This window comes from Cupressus sempervirens, chromosome 5 (assembly GCF_028749045.1).
Source record: "Cupressus sempervirens isolate cs-2001-9-10 chromosome 5, ASM2874904v1, whole genome shotgun sequence".
Lineage (NCBI taxonomy): Eukaryota > Viridiplantae > Streptophyta > Pinopsida > Cupressales > Cupressaceae > Cupressus > Cupressus sempervirens.
Window position 1 is genome coordinate 121238664 of NC_143122.1, and position 17659 is coordinate 121256322.

Genomic DNA, 17659 nt, shown 5'->3' on the forward strand with positions numbered 1-17659 from the left:
AATGATCATTGTTGTAGCAAAATCTAGATTCTAAACAAATGATGGTGATTGTAAAATAATAAAAGATTCTTAAAAAATAGTTAGTGCAAGTCTTGAGATACCTTGTGATTCAAAAATGGCTGCCCTCATGGCCTATTTCACCCTTTCTTCCCTTTGTAACTTTTCCTCTTCTTGGGCACATAACAAGGCATTCATCTCTCTTTATTTCAGCTGTGGTGTTGTCACAAACCCTTGTGTCATGCTTTGTGATCCCTGCAAGGTGGTATTTCAAAGAAAATATGCCTCCATTAATAACTTTTTCGCATTTTATGTATATCACACTAGTAAAGTCGGGTCCTTCAAAAGCATATTTCCATGCATTGTCTCTAGCCACTTTAGGGCTAGATATCCTGATCTACATGCATCTATTGGGGCATCGATAGACATTTGTAGAGGTATCCATATTTGCCATTTTGATGAAAAATCAACCTACAAGTCACATACAAATTGAGGGTACAAATTCAGGAATTCAATGAAGAAATTTAGAAACAAACTAGGTCAATTTAAACATTAGATAAGTCTAAACATAGCTGAAACTTGAAAGAAAAAATTAAAAAAGTATTGGATCATAATTTTTTAAAGAAAAATATGAAATTTATGGAAAAACTACAAAAATTTGCAAAAATCGCTAACAATTGGTGTTAGATCTTTTTCAGTACCTTCTAAAAGGAGTTAGAGTTGATTGGAAATGGTATGAGGGAGTTTGTGTTAACTTGGATGCATTTAATACAAGACAAATTGGTTTTAAAACAAAAGAGAAAGAATCTTGAAAATTTACTTGTGAATCCAATTTTTCTTGAAAAAACTCTTCAAATCCACTCCAAATCCACAACAAATTGTTGTAGATGGCTGCAAAAGATGGTCTTTCCCCTCCAAAAGCTTTTTGTCCTGTCAAATAATGCTCTAGCAACAAAAAAGTACAAATATGTGCTTGCTGGGCTGTCACGGGCCAATATACAGGCACATGCAATAATCTGATTCAAACTGCAATATAATGATGAATTATTGCTGATATTTTGGTGATTTACTTGTGATATGTTGCGGTTTATAGGCTGGTGATAACTTGGTGTAGCTTATTGCTTGGCCTATTTTATCGCGACCTGATCACTTATCATGCTTCTTCTATTATTGGTGCTAGGTATTTCTTGCTTTTTGTTGATGATTTCAGTTGTAAAATGTGGGTGTACTTTCTTAGAAATCAAACGTGTTTATTGTGTTTTAGAAATATAAGAGCTTATTTAAAAAAAAAAGAATCTTGCTGTCTTATTGTCACTCTTAGGTCAGATAAGGCGGGGGGGAGAGTTTTGTTCCATTGCTTCCTCTACCTTCTATGATACACATGACATCAAATGCTAGTTAATCACGCCATACACTCATAGAAAAATGATGTTGTTGAGTGTCAAAACTGTACTATCACTGCAATGGGTAGGTCAATAATGATACATAGCAATGTTCCTAAGAATTTTTGGGTAGAAGTAGTTTTCACTACAGTCCATCTTTTCAATCGGTTTCTCAGACAGGGTATTAAGGGGAAGATTCCTAAGGAAGCCTGGATTGGTTGTAAGCCTAGGATCAACAATCTGAAAATCTTTGGCTCTTTAGCAGATGTGTGGCTTCGAGATGCCTAACACTCCAAATTGGATTCCAAGAGTCAAAAACATATATTCACAAGGAACAGTGACAACCGCAAGGCTTACTGACCAATTGACGTAGACATCAATTGTCTTATCTTTAGTTGTGATGTTGTCTTTGATGAATTAGGCTCCTCGGGCTTGGTACATAAAAATTGACAAGTACTTTTCAGATAATGGTTTTAGGATGAATCCATCTTATTCTAATCTGTATGTCAAAAGCACCAGTGGTGATATTATTCTTGTTGTTGTCTATGTTGATGACCCTATTATGACTAGAAGTTTGATACTTTTGATTAATGAGATCAAACATAATTTGTGTCAATCCTTAACATGACAAACTTGGGACTGCACTACTATTTTGGTGTTGACGTTCTGCAGATATAAGACAGTATCTTTTAATCTCAGTCTAAGTATGCTTGTAGTCTGCTGGACAAGTTTAGAATGCAAGAGTGCAGACTTGCAGCCACACCTATGGAGAAAGGGCTGAAGCTGACATTCAAATCATATTCGCCTGTGGTGAACGAATTAACATTCAAACAGTTGGTGGACAGTCTCATCTATGTTATTGCTACTAGGCTTGATCTCAATTTTGTAGTGGGCTACATTTCACGCTTCATGACAACCCCTAAGGCTAACTAAAGTCACGATCCTAAAATAATTGGTTATATAGACTCAGATCGGGGAGGTTCCATTGACTACAGAAAATCATCAACTGGGTATGTTTTCAGTTTGGGATTTGGTGTAGTCACAAGGAGTAGCAAGAAGTGGAAAGTGGTGGCTTTTTTCTCAGCTGAAGCTGAGTATCAAGGAACAGTTAAAGCAGCTTGTGAGACAATTTGGCTTCAAAGGATGCTGTCAGACATGCAGATGTCTCAAGCAAATCATAACTCCCCTTTACTGCGACAATCATGGGGTGCTCAAAATGGCCAAGAATCTGGTTTCCACAAGAGAACCAAGCATGGTGACATTCATTTTCATTTCATGTGACAATTCAAGACAAATCAGTTCAGTTGTTATATGTTCTGATTGCAGATCAGACAACAGATATTCTCACCAAGCCTCTGAGCTCAGATAAGTTAGTAGAATTTAGGGGGCAACTTGGTGTGGTCGATAGATTGACCATTAAGGAGGGGTACTAGAATAATATCTTAGAATATCTTTACTGTTCCTTATTTAGTGGTCAATATTGTAGACTCTATAAATATTAGATACTTTCTAATATTATGATTGTTTCATAGTAGAAACATCATCTTCGTACGACTACAAATGAACACTTGTTCATTCCGGTAATTCATTCAATATCTTTACCAATTACTTTTGTAATAAATGTGAAATTTGGTTAATGGTTGTGTTTTTGAGGTCTAGGTAACTTTTATATTATTGCTTGTTTTGTCTTTCTGTATTTCCAAGGTAAATATCTTAAGTGGCTAGGTTTTCATCCTTACAAAAGGTTTTCTTATAAAAGTTATATCAGATGCAGTTTATCTCAGCTACAGTTGTTTACATCTATGCTGTACCATTGACTGCATTGATGTTGAATACTAACAATAATTGCAGTTGGCAGAACTACATGGTATGTTACATGAAATCACTCTATAAAGCATAGGTAGCATCATGGCTCTTACGTTTTGTAGAAGTCCGCCTTATTTTTGAGGAATGATTGAATCAGCTAAGTTTGGCTTTGTCATGGAAATTTATGCCAAAAATTATCCTCACCACTCTTGATGTTCTAAATTTTCATACTATGATTGAACATATTTGAACCTATGAATACTAGATTTATCACAAGAATTTGAATCTCTGCTGCCAAATTTGAGTTGTCTTTTACTTTTGTTGCTTGTAAGTGGGAAATAATAATAGGTTTATTGAAGTTTCATGCAAAATATGTATGAATAAATCCCATTTGTACATTCTTTTGTTTTGAATTCCATTTTGTTTCAGCTAATGTATTGCTTAATCTGAAGAAAAATTGAGTCCTAAAGTTATACATGTTTTAGATTTTAATCTTCTACCGTAATTTTTTCTCAATGTGTTGACCAGATGGCTCGGCTACCTGAGGGTATAACTGAATTGTTGCATCATGATGAGCTACCTGTTCCTTTGGTGAGTACTTTAAAGTTAGTCAATCTAGCTTCTTTCTTAAAGTGTCTATCCTCTCCAACAGATCCCACATCATATATACTCTGTTTATGAGGTTTGATTTGAACAAGAAATGGTTATGCTAGGTATCTGTGTTGAACACCTTTTTGCCTTCTTACATACAATAATCACACTTTTTAATTTGTATCTTTGTTATATCTAGAACCTTGCATGTGCACGAGAACATTTTAAAATGCCTATGACAATGATTGGTGTCTAATTCTATTGCATTTTGTAGATCAAATGTCAGAATGTCATTGTTCTCTCTGCAACAACCATTCCTGAATTGGACCTGCAGTGGGACTGTTTATTGGAGTTGCAAAAAGAGAACAGTATTTTGCAAGTGAAACCACCCTATGTGTCTAAATACTTGCGGACAACAGTCTCAGAAGTAAGTCTTAGAACTTTATGATATTTTGTAGTATATGTTAATTAATTTAGGACACATGGATGTTCCATGAGGTAGAGTTTAAGCACACACAGAATAAAAAAAGTAATTATAAAGGCATTAGATAGTATGCATAATTATCATTGCTAGGCTGTGGTTACACATTTTAACAAAATAATATATTAGGTGCTCAGGCACGATAGAAAGCTGCATTTCAAATTCAACCATTGTTAATGGACTTGCTCAAACTTGGCCAGACTTGGGGCGAACCAGTGCAAAATAGTACCATGGACTTGATGCTTAGGTTTGGGCGAGTCTTGTGACAACATTGTCAACTCCTCCGGACTCTATGGATTCAATGAGAAGCTAGGCAATAAAATATGCATCCTTTACCCGCCCTTCACAATCAACCACCCTCAAAAACATTGCCCCCTTGGGGGAGATAGCAATCAGATTTATTAATGGACAGTTTTTGCAATCTTTCATCCATCAGAGCCATCAGAGACAATACTCACCCCTGTTTGGATCCAAGAATCTCTTATTGGTTTGAGGAGGGTTTCTACATTCTTTCTCTCATTGTGCAATATGGTGATTCTCATCTTTTCATATTTTAGGCCTCAGTAACCACGAGGTGCTTCATTTGTTGCTTCCACCATCTTTCTCCAATAAGGTGATCTCACTAGATTGAATGGAACACCATTCGTAAAGAGACGGCACCCAACCTTTATGTCAGCAATTTCTTTTAATTCATTTTGAAATGCCCTATCTAATGGGCCTCCCTTGCGGGATGGGGGTGTTTCTATTTCTTCTTCATTCATAGACGGTGTAGGTAGGAACGAATGTTGTCTAGTGGCTGCTTGAGAGGGTGTTGTTGGTGGTTTTTGGTTTGTTCTTTCTTTTATCCCCTTTGACACTGGCCTATTAACCTCTTGTTGTTCTTTGAACATGCCTGCTATTTGGGAAGCCGACAATCCCTTCCTACCTCCATTTGGGGGCCTCTCACACATGCTAATACCTTGACTTGTAGGGCTTATCAAATGATGTTTAACTTGGTAATATGAGCTTCTATATTGGGTTTGGCAAAAATTGCATTTGCATATATACCCTCCCCCTCCAACACATTGCTCAATTGTTGTAATAAAGGAAAACTTTTATCAATTTTAAATCTTTGGGATCACTACCCACACAATGAACTCTAAGTACTCATTCTTGCAATCAATAACAAAAAAAAAATATTTCAAAACTTATACAAAAACTTGATAAAATTTTAGAACAATAAAAAAACTAAAAACAAACTATCGAAGAAGCAAAGGGAAGGATCAAATGCATACTTGGAACACTCAACACTGATTATTGGAAGGATTTGAGACTCCAAAACAATTTCTACAATCTTCTCTTCAAACTTGCAAAATGGCCACACCAAAATGAGAGAGCAAAATGAGAAAGCAAATGAGAGATTAGATGAATGAAAAGTTTCTTATTAGGCTTCTTTTAGGGTTGCAAATGAAAAAATATTAAAAAATTGATTGTTTTATGTTTTTAACTTCACTTTTTTGGCCCCATGGGCCAGGGGTCCGCGTGGGTCCACCCGGGTCTGCCTAGATTCGCTTGGATTCACCTGGGTCTGTGATGGGTTTGGGCAAGGTCACTGTTATGGACCTGTAGTGGACCCAACTCAAATCCGGACATAGACTCGAGCTCTAGGGTCCGAACCTAGCTTTCTAGTTTTTTCTTGATTCTTAGATTGTGTTTTGTAATAACTTTGAAGTTATGTTTCTAATTTCTAATGTTATGGTAATTTTTTTTTATCTTAGTCTAGGGCAACTTTAGGCAAAATTCCAATTTTCTAGGACTTTTTTCAGAAATTACCAAAAATGGCAAAATTCGAGAATATTGTAAATCTATCAAAAAGGGCAATGTTCTATTTTTCAAGCTTTTAAAGTGTTTTGGTCATTTAAGGGTTTGTTGAACATTGTAGGGGGTTGGTGAATGGAAATTTGAGAAGGTTCAAATTTGTATTGTTGTTTGGTTGTTTTTATTCATAATAGGTGAAATAGTTTGAAAGCACATGTGTGCTGCATCACATACTCTTTATCAGAATCCAAATACTCCTCATTAACAAAATTAACATTAATCACCTGCTTACCCTTATCCATTAGGGGGCTTGCAAGTTCATTGGACCTTCTAGGGTTAGTGTTGCTCACATCCTTAACCTCCGCTATTATCCTAAGTAGTGTCCTTGGTATGCATTTCCTCAAAATGCAAATCGATCTTCACTTTCTTAGCAAGGGGCATTTTTTGTTTTTCCAAATTAACCCATTCACCTAAGCTTTGAGTATTAGGGTTGTGCTTGTGGTGATAGAAACCTAGAGCTGCCATACTATGGCTAGTGAGGGAAGTATTATGAATGGACTTTATGCTATGAGGAATATGTAAACTAGAAGTACTAAGAGTGGCAAGGGTGTTAATGCTCAAATCAGTAGCTGAAAGGAAGGGCTGACTGGAGCCTAGATTCCTGGTACGTTTCTTTTTACTACTAGGGCCACCAGAGCCTTGTAGGATAGTAGCAACCAAAGGGCAATCAAAAGGTGGTGGCTTTTCAACCACAACAATAGGTTTTAGGGGACACGGAGCAAGATGAAAGTGATAGAGGCAAAAGGTAAGCCCTTGGTAGAGGGACATGTAATTTATAGGGGTTTTAGCAACCGATTTTGTGGCATCTTTAATGGAGTTCTCCAAAGAGGTAAGAAGGAAAAAGGAGAGGCAAATCAAGGTGTTGTGGAGGAAATGGTAGAAATAATATACTTTAAACCTCAATTCCAACATTAAAATCTTCTGATTTCGTTAAATTTTGATATTTAGGTGTCAAAACATTGGTTAGGATCCTACAATTGGTAGATGGGGATCAAAACCTCACAAGGTTTCTCTTTGAGGTCACATACATGGTCAGAGAGACTATTAAACATTTGTATGGGTCAACCAAGACGAAATATGAACCCATATGGTGCACAATTGATCGGAAGTGGAATTGACAATTTATCAACATATTTGCTCCGCTTTCTAGTATTTGAACTCCAAGTTTTATTTCTCTCATACTAGATGCAGTTTTTATCCTTGGCCTTAACACATGTATTGAGAGATTCTTTTATCATGACAACCTCGAAGATTTCATGCTTGATGAAATATAGAGTTATAGGAAGGTTGAGAGGGCATATTTTTCTCCAGATTTTTGCATTTGCAGGAAAGCCACTTTGTAGCTAGGTTAAGAAACTGTGCTCAATTCTACTTTACCATTCATTACTAATTGTTGTAGGAAAGTGGCTGTTCAGCCAGGTAAAACCAACGCACTCAGTTGTATTTCACTTCATTTTTAATGTTAAAGTTTATTAAAATCTCAACTGAGTTATAAATTCCAATTGTTATCCTTGCTGACTGTGGCTGCAAGACTTTGGTGACACAATGCCTTATCTTAAGCTTCTCTCTTGCATCTTATAATTTCAGCCTTGTAGTGCTTTTGTTGTGAATGCAATTGGAGTGCTTGTGAGGCCATTCACACAAAGAAGTGCAATAGGTTGACCCAAAAGGTTTGAATGACCTTGTGTATGTGTGGTACAACCTGCCTCTGCATGAAAAGAAGGTATGGGTTTAGGGTTCACATGAAGCACTTGACGACATTGATACACATTCTGATTGAATTACCGAACTTGATTCCACTGATGTGGATCCATTGTTAACTGATGACGACTTAGCTGATTTAGAGAGGGAGACATTTGAATGGGAAACAAAAGTGACAACATCTGAAGTAGAAGGTGAGGTTGATAAGTTGTTATGGTTAGGTTTCTAAATTCACAGCTTGATCCTATCACTATGGATGAGGCACTAAATGAGGTTCTTATTGAGGATATTGTAGTTGTACCATCTACATCAGCGACACCCGCACAACAACAAACTCTTTTGAGCTTATGTTGTAGACAAAATTTATGTTTTATAAATTTCATTGGTCTTGAAACTCTAAATCCACGTGTATTCAAAGTTATATTATTTATTTTTTGTTGTATGATATGAATATAATCTCAAGTTTTGATTTATTTATGATGGTAATCAATAATATGTCCTACAAGTTCAGTATATATGTGTCGTTGAGAAGATTATAAAAAATTATGTATTTTCAAAATTTCCATAAATTTGTGGACTTTTTCCTTGAGTTTTTGCCAAATATTGAGCTTTAAAAGTTTTTGGGCTTTTCGAGTTGTTGCCAAGTTCGAGTTTCGAAGTTATGGTTTGACTTACAAAATGTGTAGCTTTGTATGTGATTGGACTTGCAGAGTTGAAATCCTAGACAACCCCTGGCACTAGTAGTCACATGGATTTGTGGCACTTTGTTTGGTAACTAGGTTGCTTGGAAGAATTTGGTTGAGAATAGGTCATGAGTGTGGTGTGTAAAAGAAGTGACATCCCACAAAATCCAGAAGTTGGATGATCTAATCAGGCATGAAGATCATTGGTAATCAGACTTGTGCAATTTCCTGTTTTCAAAATTAAGTGACCTGGGAGACTAGAAGCCTATTTTTATTTTCCATAGGCTAGGGAATAAAAAAAGGGAAATAAATTAATAATACTATTTTAAGCAGTCTACTAATTTTATTATTTTTCTGTACAAAGCACCAAAATGTAATATTTTAATTAAAATATTTTTCCAAACAGCTTTGGAGATGATTTTGTGTGAGATAAGAGAATTTTTAAGTAAAATGGAAGAATGTAAATGAAGATTTGGAAAGGAAATATGACATCCATTTTTATCGTTATCACACCCTTTTTGTAGGCCTTGAGCATTTTGTTTATCTCCACATGAAATGATGTAGACAATTAGGTGCAAAAATCTAGAGGACAAAAGTCCCATTGGTTTCCAGTTGGTGTTTACATTCAAAAGCCAAATATGTGTTGAAAGTTAGATGTATTAATTTAGTTGTGATTGGATTTATGGTAACTTGAAGATTTTATTTCTATGTATTTGAAAAATAAAATCAGTTCACAATGTTTATCAGATTATTTTATATCTTGTCTAGTGGCGAATCTATGGTATACAGGCTACTCTTTGTGTACCTCTATCATTTACATTTTAGCCAGACCGAGCCTTAAATCAAGAAGGATTGCTATGTCTTTTGAGTGCTATTGGAAGGAGTAAGTGGACGCCCTACTATCTTCAAGTGAAAGTTTATATTCAAAGAAATATTTTTAATTTTACATTGGCTGTTTTAATTCCTAGGTGCGACTTTCAAGGTCTTGTTTATTATTTGGGGCCGCTATACGTAGAAGGGATTCCATATTTCTTTGAAAACAAGGTGTCTGATCCTTGCTCAGTCAACATATGAGTAGTGGGGAGCAACTGTATATCTTAAGATTATTCTCATGATTGTTGTTACTGTATCTATTAATAGAAAGGGATTCACATCCCTTTTCGTTGTTGAGTACATAGTTGGCATAATCGCCGAATAGTCAGCAATTTGCCACTAACCGATGAGTTTTTTACTTAGGCAAGTCTTTGGTAGATTTAATCAGAGTAAAAAATTGCTGTTTTTTTGCATTTAATCGCCCAGTAATCAGCGAGTTTTTGAAAACAACTCATCCTTATTAGAAGACAGCAGGATAAAGGGAATAAACAATATCGTTTTGTTTGCCAGTTAATTTTCTGCATTGGGAGGCATTTATATGTATCTTAACTCTGCTTGTTTCTTCTGTGTTCTCTTTAATTAGCTCATTAAATGCATCTTCTCATTGAAAATTCAAAAAAAATGTATTTTTAATTAAATTTTAGCAGTTTTTTAGGTTCCACCCGAGTTTTTTATAAAAATTGGTCGATTTTTTCCCGATTAAACGTTTAGGGGCTTTATGAGTTGTTGCCGAGTGAGAGTTTTCCAACTATGGTTGAGATCTCTTCTCTATTAGTGGCCATGGGCATGACTTATCCTTGGGTCAATCTGTACTTCAATCAGTGATTTATATCTCAATTTTATTTGCTGTTATGAATTATTTTTGGCAATTCATATATATTTATGTATGAATGTCTATACACAGACATATACATGTGTGTGCTTGTGTCTATATATGTATATATGTATGCATGTATATTATTTGTGTATGTATATTATAAATGTATATATGTATAATGGACCTGTATCATATTTATCAACATAAAAGGTTCCAGTTATGTTTATTAAGCCTTAAAGGGTGTAAGCTCATACCAAAATGAAATGTAAATCAATTTGATCTCTATTTCACAGCTAGATTTCCTAATTTCCCAGGCATCTCTTTTACACTGGAACTATATAATTGATTCTAAAAAAATTTCTGTTTTAATTCTCATCATCTGATTGGCCTGTCTTGATCAGGTAGAGATTGCTGAGCCACTTTCAAAAATAGACTCTGAGTTTCCAGATCTTTCTATTGGTATGAATTCCCTAAAATCTTTGACTGATATTTCAATTGTAATTATAAAATACTCTAAAATTATAATCCTTGTAACTGTTGCCAAAATCTATGCAAGCTAGAAACTACTGAAAAAGGAAGATAGAATGATGAGATTGTAGCTTTTGCTGTAAACTACATATATGTTTTTGAATCAACATTTCAGATCATGCTTGCTGATCCTTTGTTTATATACATATAAGATATGGTGATGTTAGATCTGACGCTTTTTCTAGATTTATATTTCTATTGCTCCATGATCTGTATATGGACATTTTGCAGGTTGTTATCGTGAATCACGAATAGCATTTCATGCAAAGATGCAAAGCCAGCGGATCCAACCAACAGTGGTGGTAACATTTGTTGGAAAGGTAGCTTCTGAGATTTTCATTCAAAGTCAATAAAAATAAGTTGGAACCATTTTTTGTGTTTTCTTGCCTAATGTTTTTGTAAAGGTTTCTGTGAAGTTTCTTTTCTTTCACACTCCTAGAGATGTGGGAACAAAAGAATATAATTTTTTGGATATGCATCATTGAGTAGTTTTATTGATAAATATTCTTTATTAAAAAATTCTTGATCCTTTAATTTATTAATCTACCAGATGGCTCCTGTTGTTCTACTTGAATATAAAAATATTCTAAGACAGCCATCATTTAGAGTTTTGACTATTGCCAATGTAAATAAGGGAAAGGCCATGTATGAAATGTCCACTCATGGACAAATTTATTAGGTGGAGACTGTAGAGGAGGGACAATATTAGGTTGTAGTAATCTAAAGGTCAAAGTGTGCAAAAATTTATGTTCCTATTATCTACTTTAAAATCAAAATTATGGAGTGATTACCTTAACTTTAGCCTTGAAACATGGAATTCTATCAATTGTGTGTGTGGTGTGCAAGGTTTGGATCTTTGAGTGTGGCTACTATGTAATGTCCCCTTTTTGAGTTACCCGTGAAGAGTAGTCATTAGCCCATACAGTTGTTGTCCCGAGGGCTAATTTGGAGTATTAGAGGGATCTTGGGTGTAATTGACCTCAGCAAATTAAATTCCATGCCAATCAGAGTTCGTTTGATTACTTTCATTTATTTGAGCAAGGTTCCGATCTTTAAAAGCTTAGTTACCCAGGTTTTCTGGTATGACTTCCGAACCAGGTTTGGGTTTGAACTAGTACCAAATTCGGTTCCAATTCGTCAACAATTCGCCTAGGTTTCAAAAAAAAATGGTGTATCAACAGCACCCTGATTTTCCTGCAAGATGTTGTAGTGTAGGCATACCAGGTTGCTTTTTTGACATAGAGAATGTCTAATTGCACAAAATGGACTAGACTAGATCATGAATGTGGAGACGATGGGCTTCTCTAGTGGTAGACATGAACAGGATAAATCCACCATTGAGGGATAGAACAATGCCGCAGGTATAACTCTGCTTCTTTTATAACATGATACACTTCTTTCCAAGCTCATATTGCTATATGCCTATTGTAATAAACATGGCTTTTGAACAAGGAGCTCTCTTGTTTGTATTCAACTTGTCTAGCAGGGCTTAAGATATGCCAATCAATCGGACAATGCTTTGTAATGATGCAATGATTACAAGTTTAAAGTTCATGGTGTTTTTGTTGTTTAAACTTTAAATGATTAAATCATATGATTTTAGGATACTATGTGACATTCTAATTTTAACTTATGCTTCTTGGCTTCATAAATATGTATGTGTGTGTGTGTATATATTTATAAGTTTTACATGTTTTTGTACGCATGAACCCAGACCCCTTTCCAAACTTTTGCTGTACCACTGATCTGGTTCTTCGAACCCTTATTTTGAATTGAACTCGAACTGGTAACTAAGTTTAAAAGGACTTATTAAATTATATTCCTCATATGTCCATAAAGTAAATAATTAAATTACATTCATATTTGGCGGCTCACTTATAGTTGGACAAAGACTTTATTAAAATATTCTTTCTTGCCACTTATGTGTATAATAGGAGATTAATAAGGGAATGTTTATGATTAAGTGAGGAGATTAAAAGAAAAACATATTGTTTTGGGAGTTACTGAAAGTATGCGAAGAGTCAGGTGGTGTATATATGCAGAGATGGGAAGAAGGAAGAGTATGCACAGAGAAGAAAACATAACAAAGGGAAGGAAAGTGAACAAGGGACAAACAAGAGTATCTAAAAATTAACTGCATTTGGGTTGTTGGGACATGAACCCCAATTGCTAACAACTTTGATGCCACTGTGGAGTCTTGCAGCTATCAATTGAGCCTTAGTATCGACCAGCTATTTTAGAGCTGTATTCCCTATCTTTGGCAGTGTTAAAGATTGCTGGAAGAGTTACTTATACATCGGGTTGGTATCGAGTTGGAGAACTGTTATTGCTTTCATCCTTGCAACATTCCGCTGAGCAAAACTTGCTTGCCTGTGACTTCAAACACTATATCTGACTAGCCAGTGTGTTAAAACAAGGTTGGGAACTTCACCTTCATAACAGAGGACGAGGACGTGGAATTGCCTGTAGTCTGTGTTGGCTACTATTGCTATCACCTTGGTGCACTGCTGTCGGCCCATTCTGGGTGAAGTGTACAGGGATTTTGCCATACCGTTGAGATTTCTTCTTGTTAACAGTTCTGGAAAAGATGTAAGTATCAAAGTTCTAACACAGACACAAAGTTGGAGCTGGGTGTACTGGGAGTGGCTGTTGCATAATAATTAACGATATGAATTTGCAGTTCCCAGGTCCGTCTATTACTAATTCAAATGCTTGAAATGTACTGGAGTCAACTCATGAATACTGTTGAATGGAATGATATTCGTTTTAGTTATTTAATATTGCATTGCTGTTATATTTCACACTCTGTAATTGCATTTATCTGCAACAATAACATTGGTTCACCGTGCAAACACAACAAAAACAAAACAAATAAGTGGCTCACCTGAGACTCAGTGATCATTTACATCAGCAAACTGTCATTCATAGAATCTCTCAGGTATTTAAAACAAAAAAAACAAATAGAGAATATATTACCTTAATCTGCAGCCGAAGGGGAGGGACATTACAGTTGTATCAGATCCTAAGATCCTTCCATCCTCTTGGGTAAGTAATGCCAGATTGGAGTGTTCAGCCATTAACACATCACCAGGGCATGATTAAACACGGGTCAGGGAAATCAGGAGGACCAATTTATTGCAGCTGAACAGATTGTTGACAATATGGGGGATAGGAATGTTAGGGATCCAGGAGAGGAGAGACTTCTGCAGTTATTGGATTCAATATCACATGGACAATGCTTAGCTGAATAGAGAGCATAGGAATATAATCAGTGGATGGATATTTTGATACAAATGATGGCTAGGCAGCTGCGTGTAAATGTGGATGCAAGTGGTAATGATGGTGGAAATGAAGTTGGAAATAATGCATGAAATAATGGTGGGAATAATGCAGGTAATAATGGAGGTAATACTGGGGTACATAATGGGAAAAACAGTGGAGGAGCACAAGTTGAGGATAATTTTGAATAGGTATTTTGATTAAATAGCACTTGGACAATGCTTAGCTGAATAGAGTGCATAGGAACATAGTCAGTGGATGGATATTTTGATACAAATGATGGCTAGGCAGCTGGCTGTAAATGTGGATGCAAGTGGTAATGATGGTGGAAATGACGGTGGGAATAATGCATGAAATAATGGTGGGAATAATGCAGGCGATAATGGAGGCAATACTGGCATAGATATTGGGAAAAACGGTGGAGGAGCACAAGTTGAGGATAATTTTGAATAGGTATTTAGACCAACAAAAAACAATATGCTTGAGATCCATTGTACCTACCTTTCCACCTCGATTTCCAGTTCAGTAGGGATAGGTGCCTCAAATTGCTGAGTTACAAGCTCAGTTTAGGAGAGATTGGGAGAATGGAGATAAGATAAATTATTAATGTCCAACAAGAGACCGCCAAAAGGGTCTAAGGGACTGAAAGTACAACAAAAAGAAAGGATGCCAAATGACGTCCAAGGAAAGAACAAGCAACCAAGAAACAAAACTAAAAGAGAGAATCCACACAACACTACTACGAGTATGACCAACTAGGGGTCCTTAGTAGTGGAAAAATACCCTAAAACATAATGGTAACTGCTAGGGCAAGAGAGGGACCAAGCACATCTTGGAGACCTGCAAAGAATGGGGTGTTGCAGCTGCGGTATGTGATCTCTGCGAGGTCTCACTGACCTGGTATGACCGTAGGTAGAAATAAAAGGACCCCGCCATGGAGAAGAGTTCGTGGAAGTTAATGCTTTTAGAGAGTACATAGATGAGAGGCTAAAACACATATCTTAGACAAGTGGTAGGAGACAACACATTGATTTGCAAAAGAAAGTTAGTAAACTTTCTTTACCTTATTTTGAAGGATCCGGTAAGATGACTACTAGGGTATGGGTACAAATGGTGGATATGTATTTTCAGCTGAATCCAATGGCAGAAGAAGAGGTCATTAAATTTGTAGCATTACATTTGGATGGTCTAGCACGTGTAGTGACACCATGACATGGCCACGTTGGGCCATGACCAATTTACTTCCTATATTGATTTCACCGTGTTGATTGCATTTTTAGAATGTGTATATTACAAATCCATTAGAGGAAGACTCAATCTTCCTACATATATGTTGGTGGTGCCTCGTAACTTATGGTATAATTATAATTGTAAAATATCATATAATAATAATATAATTATGTAATGCAATTACTATTAATATAATAATTATATTATCAAATTTAATATAATATAGTTATTATTTTATTATTATATAATATAATAATAAGCAATTATTATGACTTGTATGTTATCTATGTCGACCTAAAGGAATCTGACCATAGCTGCAATAAAATCAACACTCCCTCTTAGCTAGGGAGGAATCCTTGATAACTTCTAGTTTGTCCTATTGACGCTAATTTTTAATAGTCCCTATTTTAGGAGGAAATATATGAACTTATACAATATCCACCATAGTGGATGTCAAAATTATCTTTATGGCATATCATCAGATATAACCATATGTTTTCACTATAAAGGATTAGGATTACTACCATTATGGCATGTCGTGAAGAACTATTACAAGAATCTCCCACGATAATGAGTTAAAAGGATTACTTTAATGACATGTCAAATATCACGATATGTGTTATCCACCACAAAGGATTTAGAGATACTCACCATTATAACATTTTGTTAGATATCACCTTATGTGCTATACACTATAATGGATTAGGGTAACTACTATTATGGCATGTTGTCACGTATCACTAGATGTGTTACCCACCATAATAGATTTAAAGAAATACCTCTATGACATGTCACCATATATCACCATCTGTTTATCCATCATAAAGGATTGAAGATATTACCACTATGACATGTTGTCAAGTATTGCACATGTGTTACCCACTATAATGGATTTAAGACATTTACCACTATGTCCTTGGATACAACATATGCACTATCATCCATTAAGGATTTTAGATTCTACCATTAGGGCATATCGTTGAGTACCACCACATGCGCTACCCACCATAATGGATTTTGAAATATCTACCATCATTGTGAGATCACCACCTAATAATGAAGGTTGTAGTGTACAAGTATCTTATCTTTGTAAGATCGTCACCTTACAAAGATATTCATTTGACAAGTACGAGAAAAATCACCACGGATAATCTCACGTAATATTGTCATGGTTTCATACACATGAAATCCACCACGAACCATATTAGAGGGTGGAATAAGGATTATCACCTCAACTTCTTTCTCACAGAGAAGAATGTGTGACAAGGAATTTCACCTCGAACTTCTCAATCACAAAGAAGAATCATATTCTCAATTTGCACTGGTAAACCTAGTACCTTCCAAAGTATGTTTGCCTTCCAACAATACCAAGCTTCACTTAGGTGTTGTAAGATAGTGTGCTCTTTTGTTTAGTTTGATAACCGCTGGCATTGCATGCATGCCATGTGCTCTAAGTTCCAAGTCCAAATGACATCCAACCCTTAGCTAGATTCAATCCGATATCTGCCACATTGAACTTTTGATAGCTGCCAACTATACAAGTGCTTAATGAAGCTATAACTCTGCCGATATCATTATCGGCTGTTCGTCAATCACCAAACTACTTAAAATGAGTAATACCCAGTTCAAACTTACATTCCCAATAGAGATCGATCATCAGGATTAAGAATTATCCACAATGTCCATTGTTTCCCCACAATCAATTTGCTAAACATCTTCAACAATAGGAAGAGAAACTCTAACAATATAAGATCTCCTTAAATAACAACCTGTAGATGCTTGTGAATCCCAAGTATTAGTCCGACAACTAGAAGACAACAATTACAGCTATACATTGATCCATTTATATGTTGGTCTCCATACACAGTATATTCTCAATTCTTAATTTATCGATCATAATAATAACTAGTACTCTTATCGCCATGCACAAAAAATTCAAGCCTCTTTGACACTAGTATCCGTGCATGCTTGTTATTCTTACTCCTTATGCAAATATGGATGCATTGATAATTACTAGACATCAATATTATTATTGAATTATGACATACATATGTATGCCTTCCTAGAATACACATCTTATATATTTATCATCCTTATAATTCTATGACTGTCAAATCTGAAAGCCCAAGATATCAGATTGCAACCCAATGATGAGTTCATTTCTGCGTTATTGTGCATTGTAGTGGGTGCTCAATATTCAACGGGTTGAATTTTTACACTTTGTATAATTTGTTTCTACTTTTGGAATTTTTTTATAACATATAACTAATTAAATTCCTTCTTATGTGGTTGTTATCTTAAAATCAAACCTTTTGCTTCTTAAAACAAGTTTCAAAACATTTGGAAAGTCGCAACTCCATGAGTCTTGAAATAGAGAATGACTTGGGACAAGTATTGCATTATGGAGATGTACACATTGTGTATTCCTTCATAT

At 35.6% G+C, this 17659-nt stretch overlaps 2 protein-coding genes across 6 annotated transcripts in view; one reads left to right on the forward strand and one right to left on the reverse strand.

Moving 5' to 3' along the window:
- LOC149554804 (phosphoadenosine phosphosulfate (PAPS) reductase family protein) overlaps positions 1-17659 on the forward strand; it is a 161713-nt gene that overhangs the window by 101706 nt on the left and 42348 nt on the right. Inside the window, exons 12-15 of one of the 4 annotated variants that reach the window (XM_089828807.1) lie at positions 3714-3776; positions 4051-4203; positions 10590-10647; positions 10948-11036. In XM_089828807.1, the coding sequence (XP_089684933.1) occupies positions 3714-3776; positions 4051-4203; positions 10590-10647; positions 10948-11036 (363 nt within the window). The remainder of the gene's footprint in view (positions 1-3713; positions 3777-4050; positions 4204-10589; positions 10648-10947; positions 11037-17659) is intronic. The other 3 variants (XR_016364419.1, XM_089828808.1, XM_089828809.1) reach the window with 3 other exon arrangements.
- LOC149554805 (uncharacterized) overlaps positions 1-17659 on the reverse strand; it is a 171691-nt gene that overhangs the window by 100552 nt on the left and 53480 nt on the right. Inside the window, exon 4 of one of the 2 annotated variants that reach the window (XM_089828812.1) lies at positions 102-468. The exons of the other annotated variant lie outside the window; for it this stretch is intronic. The gene's annotated coding sequence lies outside the window, so the exon portion shown is untranslated. The remainder of the gene's footprint in view (positions 1-101; positions 469-17659) is intronic. 2 annotated transcript variants of the gene reach the window in all.